We start from the raw sequence: 13,065 nt of genomic DNA, 5'->3' as shown, positions 1-13,065 counted from the left end.
TTTCCACACAACCCAATGGACTTGTCTTTATCTAAGAACAAAACATGAGGTACACAAAAAAATGCTCGAAATATTGGAATGATTTCGAAAAGTAGCCTCAATACTAAATATGACAACAATTACGCTTTTTGGGGTGATGGTGTGACAATAGCCCCACCTGCTGGACAGATAATTTCTTCGTTGTATTGAAGGAAAGTACAGTATTAGGAGTGTACAGTATTTTATACGGTAAATTACATAACTATTGCTTTTAAAATCGACCTTACAGATTTGTTGATAATGATCATGCAATAAACTGTATTTTATATTTAAATAAAAAGCAGGAAAATACATAAAAAAATGTTAATATCATGGGATACAATCAATTATTTTCATTCTAAATGTTTCCTTGGAAAACTAGATAATGGGGTAGCATCTCCAATTTCAATATTTATTTGCATTTTATTGCTCAATGTTTTAGAATTGATTTGCGGGCTTTGAACGGAAGTAGCACTGTCGGCTCGTCCACAGGAGGCTGTTCCGTCGTGTTTACCGCCTCCCTCCCTCGTCTCTCCCTCTCCACTTGTTCCTCGGGAATCCTCATTAGAGTTCTCCGTTGCTGTCAAGCTGAGGAAACGCGACCGAATTTGTCCTTCTCGAAAGTTCACATTATAAAAACTTCGACCGTACCGGGTAAGACTGACGTTTTTAGCGCGGACAACATATGCTTTTTGTTTTTTTGGAAGCGGGGAGTAATTATTGCGCAGCATAAGCTAAACTAGCTAACTTAACTTGGTCGCAAATTTTTAATTTGATTACAAATGACATAACTGGCCTCCTTGTGCTTTTGAAGGATAACTTTTAAGGCATTTAAATTGGGGTGAATGGCTAAGACGGTAGCATACAGGTAGCCGAGTCACCTGCCGACCGCAGTCACACTCTGCACCTGTTGTGTCCTCGCCCGAAACTGTTGATTTAAAACGACACCCTGCTGTTTTACGGCATTTTTCTTGTTTATTTCTCGTATTTGTTTATTCACAACTTTAATTGTCGGCAGTGTGATGGTGACTGAAGACAAGTTTGACTTGAATAATGGACTTGTCTGGTGCCGGTTTCATCTGTCATGTTGCGCGCGGATTGATACTTTAAAAGCGAGATTGAGACAAAATAGTGCGTTAGGCTTTTTTTTTTTTTTTTTTAGGCTGGCAGCACAAGTGACAAAAATACATACTATATATATATGCATAATGGCAAGACTATTTGAAAAAAACACCTCAATATTATGGGAGAAATGTCATTTGGCAAGGAGAAATATAAGTGGCAAAGTCAAAAATATAAGAAAATGTGTGATTACTGAGGAAAAAGTAAAAACATTGTTTTGGACAAAACCAAAGTCTCTCAAATCAGCCATAATATCAAACTATGAAGTTTAAAGAGTCTTGAGGTTAATGATAGATCACTCCAATGTTGGAAAAGGTATTGCTGTGACTTATCTTGGTTTCATTTGATTTCTATCTCATACTGGCCTTTGAACAGGAGGTGTGTAGACTTTATACATCCTCTGAATCTTTGCTGGCAAGCACATGGAATATTGTTTATTTGACTCCCTTTGCCAAGCATATATGTCGCCCATTGCTAAAAAAAACCAGTCCTTTTTATAGTTCACAAGAAAATGTCATCTTATGTGACAAATAACGTATATGTTGTGTACTGCCTAGACAAAGTTGAGTTGTGCGGAGGATGGTGCAGTGTTTGCTGTGTGCACTGGCTGTGCAGCAGGCCACCTGGCAGACTTGCTGGTCGAGTTCCTTGTGTTGTGATTTGTGGGAATGACCCCGTATTTCACGCTGCCTTCCACCCAGTCTATTGAGGTGTGGCTTCGGCCCCTAGGAGGAAGGCTTGGGGCTCAATTTACAAGTTTGAATGGGAAGATTTTTGGGAGCCTAATTGAAAGAAAAAATTGACCTGCAGCTTTTGAGACCTTCACCCCCAACCCCCTTCCAAATCAAAATGTCAGGGCTCGATGCCTCCTAAAGTCCGCATGATGTTCTACCCTGTTGAAAGCGGGGCATCTTCCACGTCACGTGAATGTCAGCCGGCGGTGGCTTGTTTTTGTGTGCTGGTCACGATGATATTAAGATCTGCAGGTTGCACCTTCGGCAGGTATGAGCAGATGAAAGCCAACTGCCGCCGTCGCATCTGGGCCGTGAGCACGTTTCCCACAGCGCGCTTGCGGTGTTTGTCGGGGAGCTGGTCCGACCTGAGCTCCTGGCAGGCTTGGCTGATTTCGCGCTGCCGTGTTGTTTGTGTTCGAAGGCTCCCTTCTTGTCTCTCGTCTGCAGGGAGCTGCTGTGTCAACACGCTATCAACGCTCGTAATCATTCAAGCCTTCTATTCTGTTGTCCCTTTTGCTTCAAGCCACGGCTGTAGGCAGATGGCCGAGCGGCTCGGAGATAACCTCTGAGCCCGTTTCGAACCGTGTTGCTCAGTAACACCGAGGAAATGAGAATGCTACAACGGTGTAAATTTATTGTTCCCTCAAAATAACTCAACCTGGGGGGGGGGGGTCTCATGAAACCCACTTTTCTTGTGCAAAGAATCTATTTTTGGGGTCTCCAAAGAAACTCAGTTGCGCTCTCTGGAAAGCTCAAGGAAAAAAAAAACTGTTGGACTCATAAGTTTGGTCAACACAGGACTCATGAAAAGCCCCCTGGACAAAATTCAGGTTGTTTTCTTCTTGTCTTTGTGCTCCGTGTACCAGATGGCATCCCTGGTTCCCTCCAGGCTCCAGGCATGACAGTCACCCCCACCCAAGACAAAGCTCAGCCCGGTTCACCCTCGTACAAGGACGCTGCAAGAAACTTCAGGTGTGCCGGCGGCAATGACTCTGATCAACTGGTTTCTCCTCATACTTGACTCACATTTCACATCCCACACAAAACGGCTGAAGAAACAAACGCCGCAAACGCTAAGCTAGGTTGTGCGTGATAAGCAAGAAGATATCCTTTGGTATTGTTTTTCCACATCCACAAATAGATCCGACCCAGCACGGATGGACGAGGTGGACGCCATCCGGGTGAAGCTTGTCTTCGAGGATGCCATTTCCCTGGCTGAGCCCATCAATCTGGAAGGTCAGCTCCGTCTTTCGTTTGGCAGAAAGAAATGACACGCATACATACGTGTCAATTTGTTTTCATGTCAATGTTTCTCCTCCAGATGCCCATTACTCTGTGCTGCGAGGCGGGCTGGAGTGTGACAGTCAGAACCTGGAAGCAGAATCGTGGAGCGCGGCAGCCAACCCAGACTACATGCAAAGTCTGGACCGAGAGGCCATCAAAAGACAGGATGTCATCTATGGTGCGCACTAGCTACTTTGTCTAATTGAACTTCATCTGATTGATATTGCATTTGTGGAATATGGATGCCATTGACTTCAATGATTTGACATTTCCTAGAGCTGATGCAGACAGAGATGCACCACGTGCGCACCTTGAAGATCCTCCGGCACGTCTACATGCACGAGCTGCGCCAGTCCCAGCTTCTAAACGAAGACAAAGTGGACACGCTGTTCCCCGGCTTGGACGCCCTGCTCAAGCTGCACCAGCACTTCCTGGACAGCTTCAAGTTGCGCCAAAGTCAGTGTCAAGAGCGGGGCAGTCCCAACGGCTACCAGATCACGCAGCTGGGAGACATACTCATCTCACAGGTAGGGCAGATGCTGGAGAAGGGCTTGGCTTTTTTAAAAACGGTTTGTGCTTCTGAACAATGTTGCTTTTTTTTTTTTTTACCTTAGTTTTCTGGCTCAGTGGGTAAAAAAATGAAGGAGTGGTACGGCGTTTTCTGTAGCCGTCACACCGCAGCTGTCAGCTTTTACAAGGAGCAGCTACAAAGCAACAAGAAATTTCAAAGCCTCATGAAGGTAAGCCAGACACTAACTCTCGGCCCAGAGGTGAAACCCGAGAGGGAGCCGCCTTCATTTTCCGACTGGGAGCCACAGATGGATCAGTTAACTGCTGAAGATGATGGAAAATAATTGTTTGAAATGGGGGGGGGGTGCTTAGAGTTTTTCACTTTAATTTCATGTGCGTGTCTTCCACCAGAAAATTGGCCAGCTGGTCCTGGTGAGAAGGTTGGGTATCCCCGAGTGTTTCCTACTGGTGACGCAGCGCATCACAAAGTACCCCGTCCTGGTGGAGCGACTCATACAGAACACTGAAGGTAAACAATAAGTGGAACCATGCAATTCCACAAACCCCGCCCCCCCTAATATACGGTACGCCTTTCAGTCGACACCGACGAGCACGAGTCTCTGCTCCAAGGCCTGGCGGCCATCAAGGACACCATCTCCCGAGTGAACGACAGCGTCAGGCACTACGAGCAGGCCTCCCGCCTCCGTGAGATCTACTTTCGACTGGAGCCCAAGTCGGTGGGGCGGCTGAAAGACGGCCAGCTCATCCGCCGGGAGGATCTGATCCAGGGCAACCGGACTCTGCTGCACGAAGGCCCTGTCACCTGGAAGTCTTCTGGCAGACAGAAAGGTACGTTCTTATTCTTGACAATGGGTGTGGACTGACCTTTCTGTGATCTTCCTCAGAGATACATGCTGTGCTGCTGTCAGATGTGCTCCTGCTCTTACAAGATAAAGATCAGAAGTTTGTTTTTGCTGCTGTAGTGAGTGACATGTCAGGGGGGGGGGGGCATCTCTGATTAATTAAGATAAAAAAAAAAAACACACATTGTGTTTTATCACGCAGGACAATAAACCGCCGGTGATCAGCCTTCAAAACCTGATTCTGAGGGAGGTGGCCCACGAGGATAAGGCCATGTTCCTCATCTGCGCCTTCACCTCCACGCCGCAGGAGGTGTACGAGATGTACGAGCTGCACACCGGCTCCAAGGAGGAGCGCCTTGCCTGGATGGGCCGCATACGAGACGCCATAAATCGGTGAGAAAGCTTCCCGGGTCGACGTGCTGCTTTGCTCTTGAAATGGCTTTGTCCATTTCAAAATGGCGACTGTTATTGCGGTCCAGTTACGCGGAGGAGGACAAAGACTACCAGGAACTGAAGAGAAGGCTGCAAGAATATCGGGGTAAGAGTCGAGACCTTCTGTGTGTTTCCGTACTTATTCATATTAATATTTTTTTTTTCGGCTAGAGCGTTTAAAAGCCAGAGATGAGGACATCGAGCTGTGCCTGTCCGAGAAGTTGCACATTTTCAGCGTCATGTATCAAGACATGACCGGCCAAGAGAGCCCCGCAAGAAGGCTATTGCTGCGAGGAGACCCCACTGATCTCCAGCAGGGCGAAACATTGCTCAAAGGAGCCCTCAATGAAGGTAGGGGGGGGGGAAAAATTCACATTTCTATGTCTTTTGACTTGTGCTGATGCTGACGGGGTTCCTCTTTTTTGTATGTTCTTTATTGGACGCCTTTCCACAGTGGAAAGTCTTCAAAACGTGCTCTTTAGCACAAGAAAATACCCCACTAACATCCAGGCGGGCCATCACGTAATACCGTGGAGGTCACACGGGAGGGCCGAGGCCTCGAGGCCGGCCGACATGAACCCATCCGCAAGTAAGATCTGTTGGACACTGGAATGATGAATCTAATTATCATAGCTTATTCCGCATTTGGCAAGTCACAATTTTTATGCAGTCGGGGGAACTGTCAAACTGTAACCACTCCATTAAATTCAGGCATGGTCCCTCACGATAAGATGTCCCCCTCGTTGTGTTGAGCAGATCACACGTCTTCCGACGAGGATGTGGTCGACAGGCTCAGCGGCGGCAGCTTTGAAGCCGACGACGCTCAGTTCTACTCCGAGAGCCGGGAGCAGCCTGTGAGTGGCGTCAACGTAAAGCTTAGGCCCCGCCCGCCGTCTGGCACATCATCTGAAACCTTCTTTTTGCTGTCTCCTGAAGGCCAACAGCTACGCGTGGGGGCCTAGTTGGGCTTCAGCCGCCGGCGACTTCCAAGCTGAGGTGACACTTTATCCTCTGAGTCATACTATCGCTGGTGGAGCTTGGATTTTTCTTTTAATTCAGTATACGTACTGTATGTTTCCTATGGATGGGTGGAAATGTGGGGAAACAAAATCGTACGATAGCCAAAGGTCACTTATGATTCTTAACTCGATCATTTGGTTTGCAGGTGCATGACCGTGTCCTACTGCTAGCCCAGAAGCTGTATACATTACAAGTAAGTCGTGAACTGCTTTGCCACCACAAATGGATTGCGAACGTGATTCTTTCTCAACCTTCGCCCACCCAGGCCATCGTGGCCCAGCAGGACAGTCAGATCGAGCTCCAGCACATCCTGGGGTCAGAGGGCGGCAGAGCCTCGCGGCCCTCCAGCAGCACCTTGCTGGAGCAGGAGAAGCAGCGCAATCTGGAGAAGCACAAGGAGGACCTGGCCAACCTGCACAAGATGCAGGCGCAACACCGCGAGGCGCAGCAACGCTGGGAGAAGGACCGAGAGCGCCAGAGTGTCAACATGGAGGCGCTGGAGACCCAGCTGAAGCTGCGGGAGGACGAGTGCGTCCGGCGTGAGGAGAGGCTCCGCCAGGAGAAGGCGGAGTACGACAGGCAGTGGGAGAACTACCAGCAGGCTCTGGAGCGCCTCAGGGAGACCACCAAAGCCGTGGAGAGGGAAAAAGAAAGCCTGAATCAGGAGAAAGAACGTCTGGAAGACAAGTTGAAGAAGAAGTACACGGAGGCTCTGAACGCGGGGAACGTCAACTATGATGACGCGGTGAGTTTGAAGCACATGGTAAGGTAATCGCGGCGTGCTATTCGGCCGTCTCTTCCAAAAGTAACATTTCAAAGTGGCTTCAAACGTTTAAATGCATATATGTTCACGTGTGTGACATGTTTCCTCCCCAGTACGTCAGTCTGTCCAGCTACCAGTCATTCAGGGGCAGCCTCGCCATCAGCCCGAACGGAGGCGCCCCACGTCCGCATGTCCTACTGGCCAGCTCCCGCGACAATAAGAAGGAGACGCCGCCTAAAGTCCCGCCCCGCAAGGAGAGCATGAGCGTCCCTCCGGCGCCCAAGCCCGAGCTGCCCGTGCACCTGGTCAGCACCACCAACCAGGTCCACAAGGCGGCCGGCGTGGTGCAGCAAATCCCCACCAAGCTAGCCACCAAAGCCAAGGACAAGGGCTTCCGTATGAAGGCGACGCACCAGAGGGCCCACAGCGCAGGTAATCATCCTCATCATCGTCCGACGTCCTCCATGACACGTCTGCTTTGCATTCATGGTGGACCGCTACCAACCATCATCTATTCATATTTACTGTTATCTACCTATCTGCATGTTTGACGTCTCTGTGCTCGCAGCCTCCATCGACTTGAGCCAGCTTGTGCCCATCAGAGTGACGGGGAAGGAAGGAGGCACTATGAGAGCCGGCTCCCGCTCGGGTAAAATAATACAAGATGGTTTAAAAATAAAAATAAATGATTCCGTCCTGTTTACCTTTTGACATTGTGAGCCCAATGTTACATTTTACTTAGATGACATGTCTGGTCAAGGCAGCAGCGTGAAAACGTCGCAGTCCTTCATGCATTTACGAAGTCATGTGGAGGCCCAGCCCCCAGTCCCACCCCCATTCCCCAAGGAAGTGCTGGAGAAGCCAAAGGAGAAGGTGATATTCCTTTAATTCATGCTATTATGGACTAAGGAGTGAAAGGACTGTGTCTACTTCAAGGTATTGGACTCAAATATGTTTTTCTCAAAACATTTTTGCGTGAGATGGGGAGGGGGGTGCAGAACCCATTTTGCACAGTGGAAAAAAAATGAATGTACTGTTGTTCTTAGATTGCCAAACACTTTTTTTTTGATAAGTGTATTTTTTTATTCCAAATGAATGCTGTTTTATGACCTTTCTAATTTAATGGTGTGTGGAAGCTACTGCAAAACAGAGTTCAGAACAAGCACAGCTTTTGATTAAAAAAAAAAAAATGCTGCAATATTGAAATATTTTTCCCTAGCTCATAGTCTATGGAATAATTAAGACTTTACTGTTTTATTAATATTTATTGTCTTAGGATGAGTGCAAAACGAACTCACTAATTGTAGATATTTCTTTTTCAGTTTTACAAAAACAATTGACTTCACTAAATGTATGTTAGGAGAACAAGAATAAAACCCACAACTCCGATATTTCCGCAAAAGGTGTTCAGTGTTTATTTACTCAACTGCAAAAGTCAATATTTCATTCTGTTGTCTTCAATAGAGACACTGAACACAACTAAAAGGAGTACATTGGTCTTAAAACCTAGACAGCATAGGAGAGCACATCATATATACAAGACACATTATGTACATTAAAAACACAGGAAAAAAAAAATTGAATGTGTAACATATGAGATGTGCAAATGTTTCATACCAACTAACTTGACTCTCCTAACTTGAATTTTGGCTCCTGTGGGCATCCAAAGTATTCTTTTATTCAAAGGTTTGCCCCACTAATATAAAGTCTTCGCTACAGCTTTTAGATGTAATACTAGGTAGGAAATCCACATCATAGCATGCAAAACAAAACCCAAAATAGATATAGCGTAAAGAAAAGGGAATTAAAAAAGGTTCAGCGATGGCACCAACCAAAAGCATGCATCTGCACGTTTCCTCATTTGATTTGAACATCCAGTTTGGTTTTCTCAGTGTTTCAATCTTGAACACAGTTCAAATGTGGAGATCCATGCTTTTTGTTGGACGGCAACGATGCACGTGAGCTAACGCTGTCGTGGGCAAACATTTGGGCCCGGATAGGAACATCTTCCCTCTTTCTATCCATCGTTCCCTTTCAACGTGACGTATAAACAACTTTAATGTCCGTGTACTGTGGAAAAGAAAACTTTTAGTTGAGCTTTTCCTCGTTTTCGGCGAGGGGCACGTCCTGAGGCGGACCGGGGTCTTGGCTCTGATTGGCTGAGTCAGCGCCTGGCGGCGCTTTGGGTTGCGTCCCCGCTGTTTGTGTACACTTGACGGGCGCGAGAACTATGGCAGGCTGTGAGGGATACAAATGAAATGAGGGTGACTTTAAATGAAGCCGTCACACATTCTAAACGTCAAGATTTCCAATTCATGTATTGATTGACAGTATATGATTGCTGTCCCGCAAAAAGCATGTGCCTCCAGTTTTAGGAAATGGATCCAATAGTTCCTCAGCGGCAGACTAGATAGAACCCGAGATGGAATAATAAACAACCAGTTGGAATGTATAAAATACAAAAAAAGCTTATCTTTATTCTATTTAAAGTATCTTTTTGTTTCCTGGAGCCAAAAGCATATTACTCATATCAAACAGGTATTCACCACAAATCCGCTGCCGGTCCAGAACTGAGGCAGCTCTCTGCGCCATAGCGCCACCGCCAGGCTGGTGAGCAGAGTGCAAGGCACCAAGTAGAGCAAGGCTGGCTGGCCCATCTGCATCATGGCCAGCGCCACGAAGGTGATCAGCAGCCCCACGCCGTACGCTAGATGGAGGAGAGACGGACGGCTCCGTCGTAAACCCAAAACGCGGCCCGTCGAGTCGTCGTTACGTACCGATTGTACAGGCCACAAAGTAGATCCTGGAAGACTGCATCAAAATGTCGAAGCGGTGACAGTACACCACCAGCAGTCCTGAGGGGGGGGGGGGGGAATGATGTCAGTTTAGTTATGATTGATATTTTGGGGGGGGTCAAGAGCTGCGCCTTTGCTGTATGTCTAAACTTCGCTTTCGTAGTTGTCATTGAATCACCTGGCACCAGGATGTCGCCGAAGCCCAGCAGGGAGAAGGGCCGATCGCACAGGGCGAGGGGTGAGGAGTTCAAGCGCGGCACCTTGAGCACCATCGGAAGCTGCGGCGGACAAAATCCAGCTGGGAACCAACTCTTCAGGTAACATCACACCACTCACCTTTTCGTGCGTGGCCGAGTCCGAGGGGCCGGCCGCCACCTCCACCATGATACTCTCACCGCTCTGCAGAGAGAGAATGCGCCGCGTGAAATGAGCGAGAAGTCGCAACTTGGAACGGAGAGGCATCTGTGAAGCTACCTTGGTGAAGAAGGGCGTGATGAATACAAAAAAGACGTCGTAGATGAAGAGCACTGTCAGTAGTAAGGTGCAAGCCTGCCGCGGAGGAAATGAAGAAATATGGCCACGTCACTTCATACCTTTAAAGATATTTTGATCTTCTCCTACCTTAAATGTGGGCAGTCTGACAGTTTTGAGCATGTAGAGACAGAAGGCGATGCCCAGGGTGTCCTGCAGCACCCACGCCCACCTTGGAAAAACCTTGGTGACTTTTTGTTCAGCAAATAACACCGTCTTTCCACTCACTGGTCCTCGTTGCGAAACACCATCCAGGTGATGCTGATGCCCACGCACAGTGTTGACAGGAGCAGGGCGCGGACTTGAGGACGCTTGTGCAAGTAGGGAAGGTTGTTCTCTGGAACTCTGTGTCGGGCAGAAGGAATGGAGTAGCTCAGGTTCTTATTTGTGCTGGGGCTCTGTTCCAAAGCCTCACAAAGATCGATGGCTCACTGCTTTTGGAGTAAGGCGTCAACTGTCTCACCTGCACTTGCAGAAAGGAATGCGGCGCACAAAAGGCCACAAGCAGCTGTAGAGGCCCACGGACGATGCCAGGCAGAAAATGCCGATCACCCAAATTGCTGCAACCGTGGAGAAAATGACGTAAGAACATCTACTCACATGTACTTGTTCCAAGTGTGCACGTGTGTGTTACCCAGGCTGTCGTAGAAGAAGTAGAGCAACACCAGCATGCTGCAGCACATGACCACAAACACGCAGATCATGATGGGCGTCACGTCCAGAGTCTCCTCGTCCTGCTTGTCCGCCCCGTCGTCACGCTTATGCTTCATGTAGCGCCTGGGTGCGGAAGAAGGAAGACAAGGTAGATACCATCAGGGAGTGCTGTGTTTTTTATTCATGTGGAAGACCCCCCCCTACGCCTTACTTCTTGCGGTCCTTGCTACCAGCCCAATGGCCACCGACTGCGACAGTTCCCACAGCCATGAGGAAGATGATAACCATGTTGTAGTCCAGCACCGGCTCTTTGGGGGCATACATGGCCACCTGTCTGCTCTTGGCAAACGTCTACCGCCGAAACCATCAGTCAACTCAAGTGTGACATTCAGGCATTGTTAGCAAAGGGGATATACATTTTGAAAAAGGAAGAACCTTGCTTATCTCCAGCATGTCAGAGTAGCTGAGCAACGCGACGGGGATGTCGATTTCCTCGTACTGAGTCTTGTTCCCCGCCGGCGGCGTCTGAATTCAAACCAAAGCAAACTGCCAGGCGCCACCACATCCAACGGGAACCGGTTCCATCCGAATGTTACCACTTACCAGTCTGTCCTTGCTGACGATGAGCAGACCCTTGGCCCCGCTCATCTGTGCCAGGCGGACCTTCTCGTAGAAAGTGCAGTTACCCCTCATCACCATGGCGATGCGGTTGGGGAAGCCCCCCTCGGGAACGTCGGTGGGTGAGCACAGGACCGACGAGGTGAGGTCGTAGATCTGGAGACGCGTCTGCAAAGACGAGGGAGGGACCTAATGGAGGTCTCCCTGGATATACATGGAAGCTGGGTACTAGTTGAGTACTCACCGCCTTGTTGAGATCCTGAGGCAGACGTGCCCACTGCGAGTTAAAGAAGATGCAGTAGTCCTTCCCTTTGCTTTCATCGCTGAAATGAGCCATGCCGTGCTCTGCTGCCACCTGTATCCATGGACGGGGATCAAAACAGTGGTGCTTTGAGATACAAATAGATGCCAGAGTTTTCAAGGAACTAATTCGACTCGTATCTCAAGGTCCTGTTTTGTAACCACTTTTGGCGTTATTCACCTAAAATGGCCGTTGACGTGGAAATGACTCATGGAAAATAACCTTGTACACTCAAGGGACACATCATTAGGTACACTAATACACCGGAACGGTCAAAACAAGACCAGTTAAAGACGTATCATCTTTGACAATAGCAGGTAGATAGATGTTCCAAGCATGACTGGATCTTACTAGCATTAGTGCTAGGTAACAAAAGGTAGTGATGGCACACCGCGGTTGACCGTGAAACATTCTAGTAAGATTCAAAAGCAAAAGGTCTTGTGTTATGATTCATCTAATACACTTATGAATAGAATGGAGTAAAACGTCACGCTTCCACCGCGGTGACGTTTTAGCTCGAATGCTAGCAGTTAGCTCCACCCACTCTCATCCAAAATGACTCGAGTGCGGACGTGCAAGCATTTAAAACATCGTTTAACACTGTTACAGTTGAGCGACATGATGCTACTAGGTTGCCATTTAGTGACATATTTGACCAAGCTAGTAAGAGGGAAAATTGAGGGTTTTGTTTTGATCAACGAGGTGACGTTGTGGCTAGCACGACGCTCGTCGCCGGGCTCATCAGGAAAAGCCCACCGCGGGGAAGGGGATTTTAGGGAGAAAAAATGTTGTTTTAAGTCTCGCCCACCCACCTGGTGGATGACAAAAAGAGCGGCCCAGGTTAGCGCTCCGAGGCCGGGGACCGTCATTGTGAATCCAGGCTCGTATGTTGCTGCTCTGAGCCCCATCCAAGAGAAATGCAGCCCACCGCTAACTGGCTTGAAGACACGCCCATTCAATGACGCCACACCCGGAAATGTTCCATAGTACGTACATAAAGAATTTAAAAAAAAGAATAAACTATTCCTACTGGAAGACTGTAGTTGGTTTTTTTTTTTAAATAAATTACAACATGCAGCACTAATAACCACTTAATGATTATAGAGCACGTCCAATGTGCATGCTTGTATATTATCCAAATGTTATATTTGTCATTATAAGTCACTGGGCCAACCCAATGGTTTGATATGTCTTTCTATTCGTTATGTTATAGTAAAGTGTTATTATCGGTGTATTGTGCTTTTGAAGCTTAGCGTCGCGTGCTCCTCTTAACTCACTGCGACAAATTAAACCTCGATATGACGTCATTCCATATGTTTTCCCTTCTGGAGGGAGGGAGGGAGGGAGGTAGGGATGGAGGCGTATTTACCTGCATTAGTAGTTTACGGCAGCACCGGAACTTGGCATATTTTGGTTTTCT

At 47.8% G+C, this 13,065-nt stretch overlaps 2 protein-coding genes and 1 long non-coding RNA gene across 3 annotated transcripts; 2 read left to right on the top strand and 1 right to left on the bottom strand.

The window, feature by feature from the left end:
* Positions 1–507: 507 nt before the first annotated feature.
* On the top strand, positions 508–8,148 carry arhgef18a (rho/rac guanine nucleotide exchange factor (GEF) 18a). Its single transcript, XM_061295325.1, has 20 exons — positions 508–672; positions 2,741–2,846; positions 3,016–3,110; positions 3,196–3,336; positions 3,435–3,685; positions 3,773–3,898; positions 4,080–4,197; positions 4,266–4,517; positions 4,574–4,650; positions 4,734–4,924; positions 5,011–5,069; positions 5,135–5,314; positions 5,418–5,552; positions 5,720–5,817; positions 5,900–5,959; positions 6,129–6,176; positions 6,249–6,728; positions 6,860–7,178; positions 7,315–7,395; positions 7,489–8,148. The coding sequence occupies exons 2-20, from the start codon at positions 2,773–2,775 to the stop codon at positions 7,632–7,634; spliced, it is 2,931 nt and encodes a 976-aa protein (XP_061151309.1). The 5' UTR covers positions 508–672; positions 2,741–2,772; the 3' UTR covers positions 7,635–8,148.
* Positions 8,138–12,589, bottom strand: sppl2 (signal peptide peptidase-like 2). Its single transcript, XM_061295326.1, has 15 exons — positions 12,458–12,589; positions 11,589–11,699; positions 11,330–11,512; positions 11,162–11,251; positions 10,938–11,077; positions 10,707–10,849; positions 10,536–10,632; positions 10,301–10,417; positions 10,163–10,244; positions 10,016–10,090; positions 9,878–9,940; positions 9,720–9,819; positions 9,524–9,601; positions 9,293–9,453; positions 8,138–8,984 (listed from the first exon to the last, which is right to left on the bottom strand). Exons 1-15 carry the CDS (start codon positions 12,551–12,553, stop codon positions 8,835–8,837), a joined length of 1,686 nt encoding a protein of 561 aa, XP_061151310.1. The 5' UTR covers positions 12,554–12,589; the 3' UTR covers positions 8,138–8,834.
* LOC133165561 (uncharacterized) lies at positions 9,719–12,680 on the top strand. Its single transcript, XR_009717619.1, has 2 exons — positions 9,719–9,858; positions 9,947–12,680. It is a non-coding gene; the product is annotated as an uncharacterized LOC133165561 (long non-coding RNA).
* The last annotated feature ends 385 nt before the right edge of the window (positions 12,681–13,065 follow it).

Source organism: Syngnathus typhle, linkage group LG13 (assembly GCF_033458585.1).
Source record: "Syngnathus typhle isolate RoL2023-S1 ecotype Sweden linkage group LG13, RoL_Styp_1.0, whole genome shotgun sequence".
NCBI lineage: Eukaryota > Metazoa > Chordata > Actinopteri > Syngnathiformes > Syngnathidae > Syngnathus > Syngnathus typhle.
This window is presented reverse-complemented; position numbering and strand designations above follow the sequence as displayed.

Coding starts and splice junctions, on each gene's coding strand:
- arhgef18a (XM_061295325.1), top strand. CDS start 2,773: ATGACAGTCACCCCCACCCAAGACAAAGCTCAGCCCGGTTCACCCTCG. Junction 3,337..3,434: donor AAGACAGGATGTCATCTATG/GTGCGCACTAGC, acceptor GACATTTCCTAG/AGCTGATGCAGACAGAGATG. Junction 7,396..7,488: donor GAGAGCCGGCTCCCGCTCGG/GTAAAATAATAC, acceptor CATTTTACTTAG/ATGACATGTCTGGTCAAGGC.
- sppl2 (XM_061295326.1), bottom strand. CDS start 12,553: ATGGGGCTCAGAGCAGCAACATACGAGCCTGGATTCACAATGACGGTC. Junction 10,418..10,535: donor ATTCCTTTCTGCAAGTGCAG/GTGAGACAGTTG, acceptor TGCCCGACACAG/AGTTCCAGAGAACAACCTTC. Junction 8,985..9,292: donor GGACCGGCAGCGGATTTGTG/GTGAATACCTGT, acceptor TATCCCTCACAG/CCTGCCATAGTTCTCGCGCC.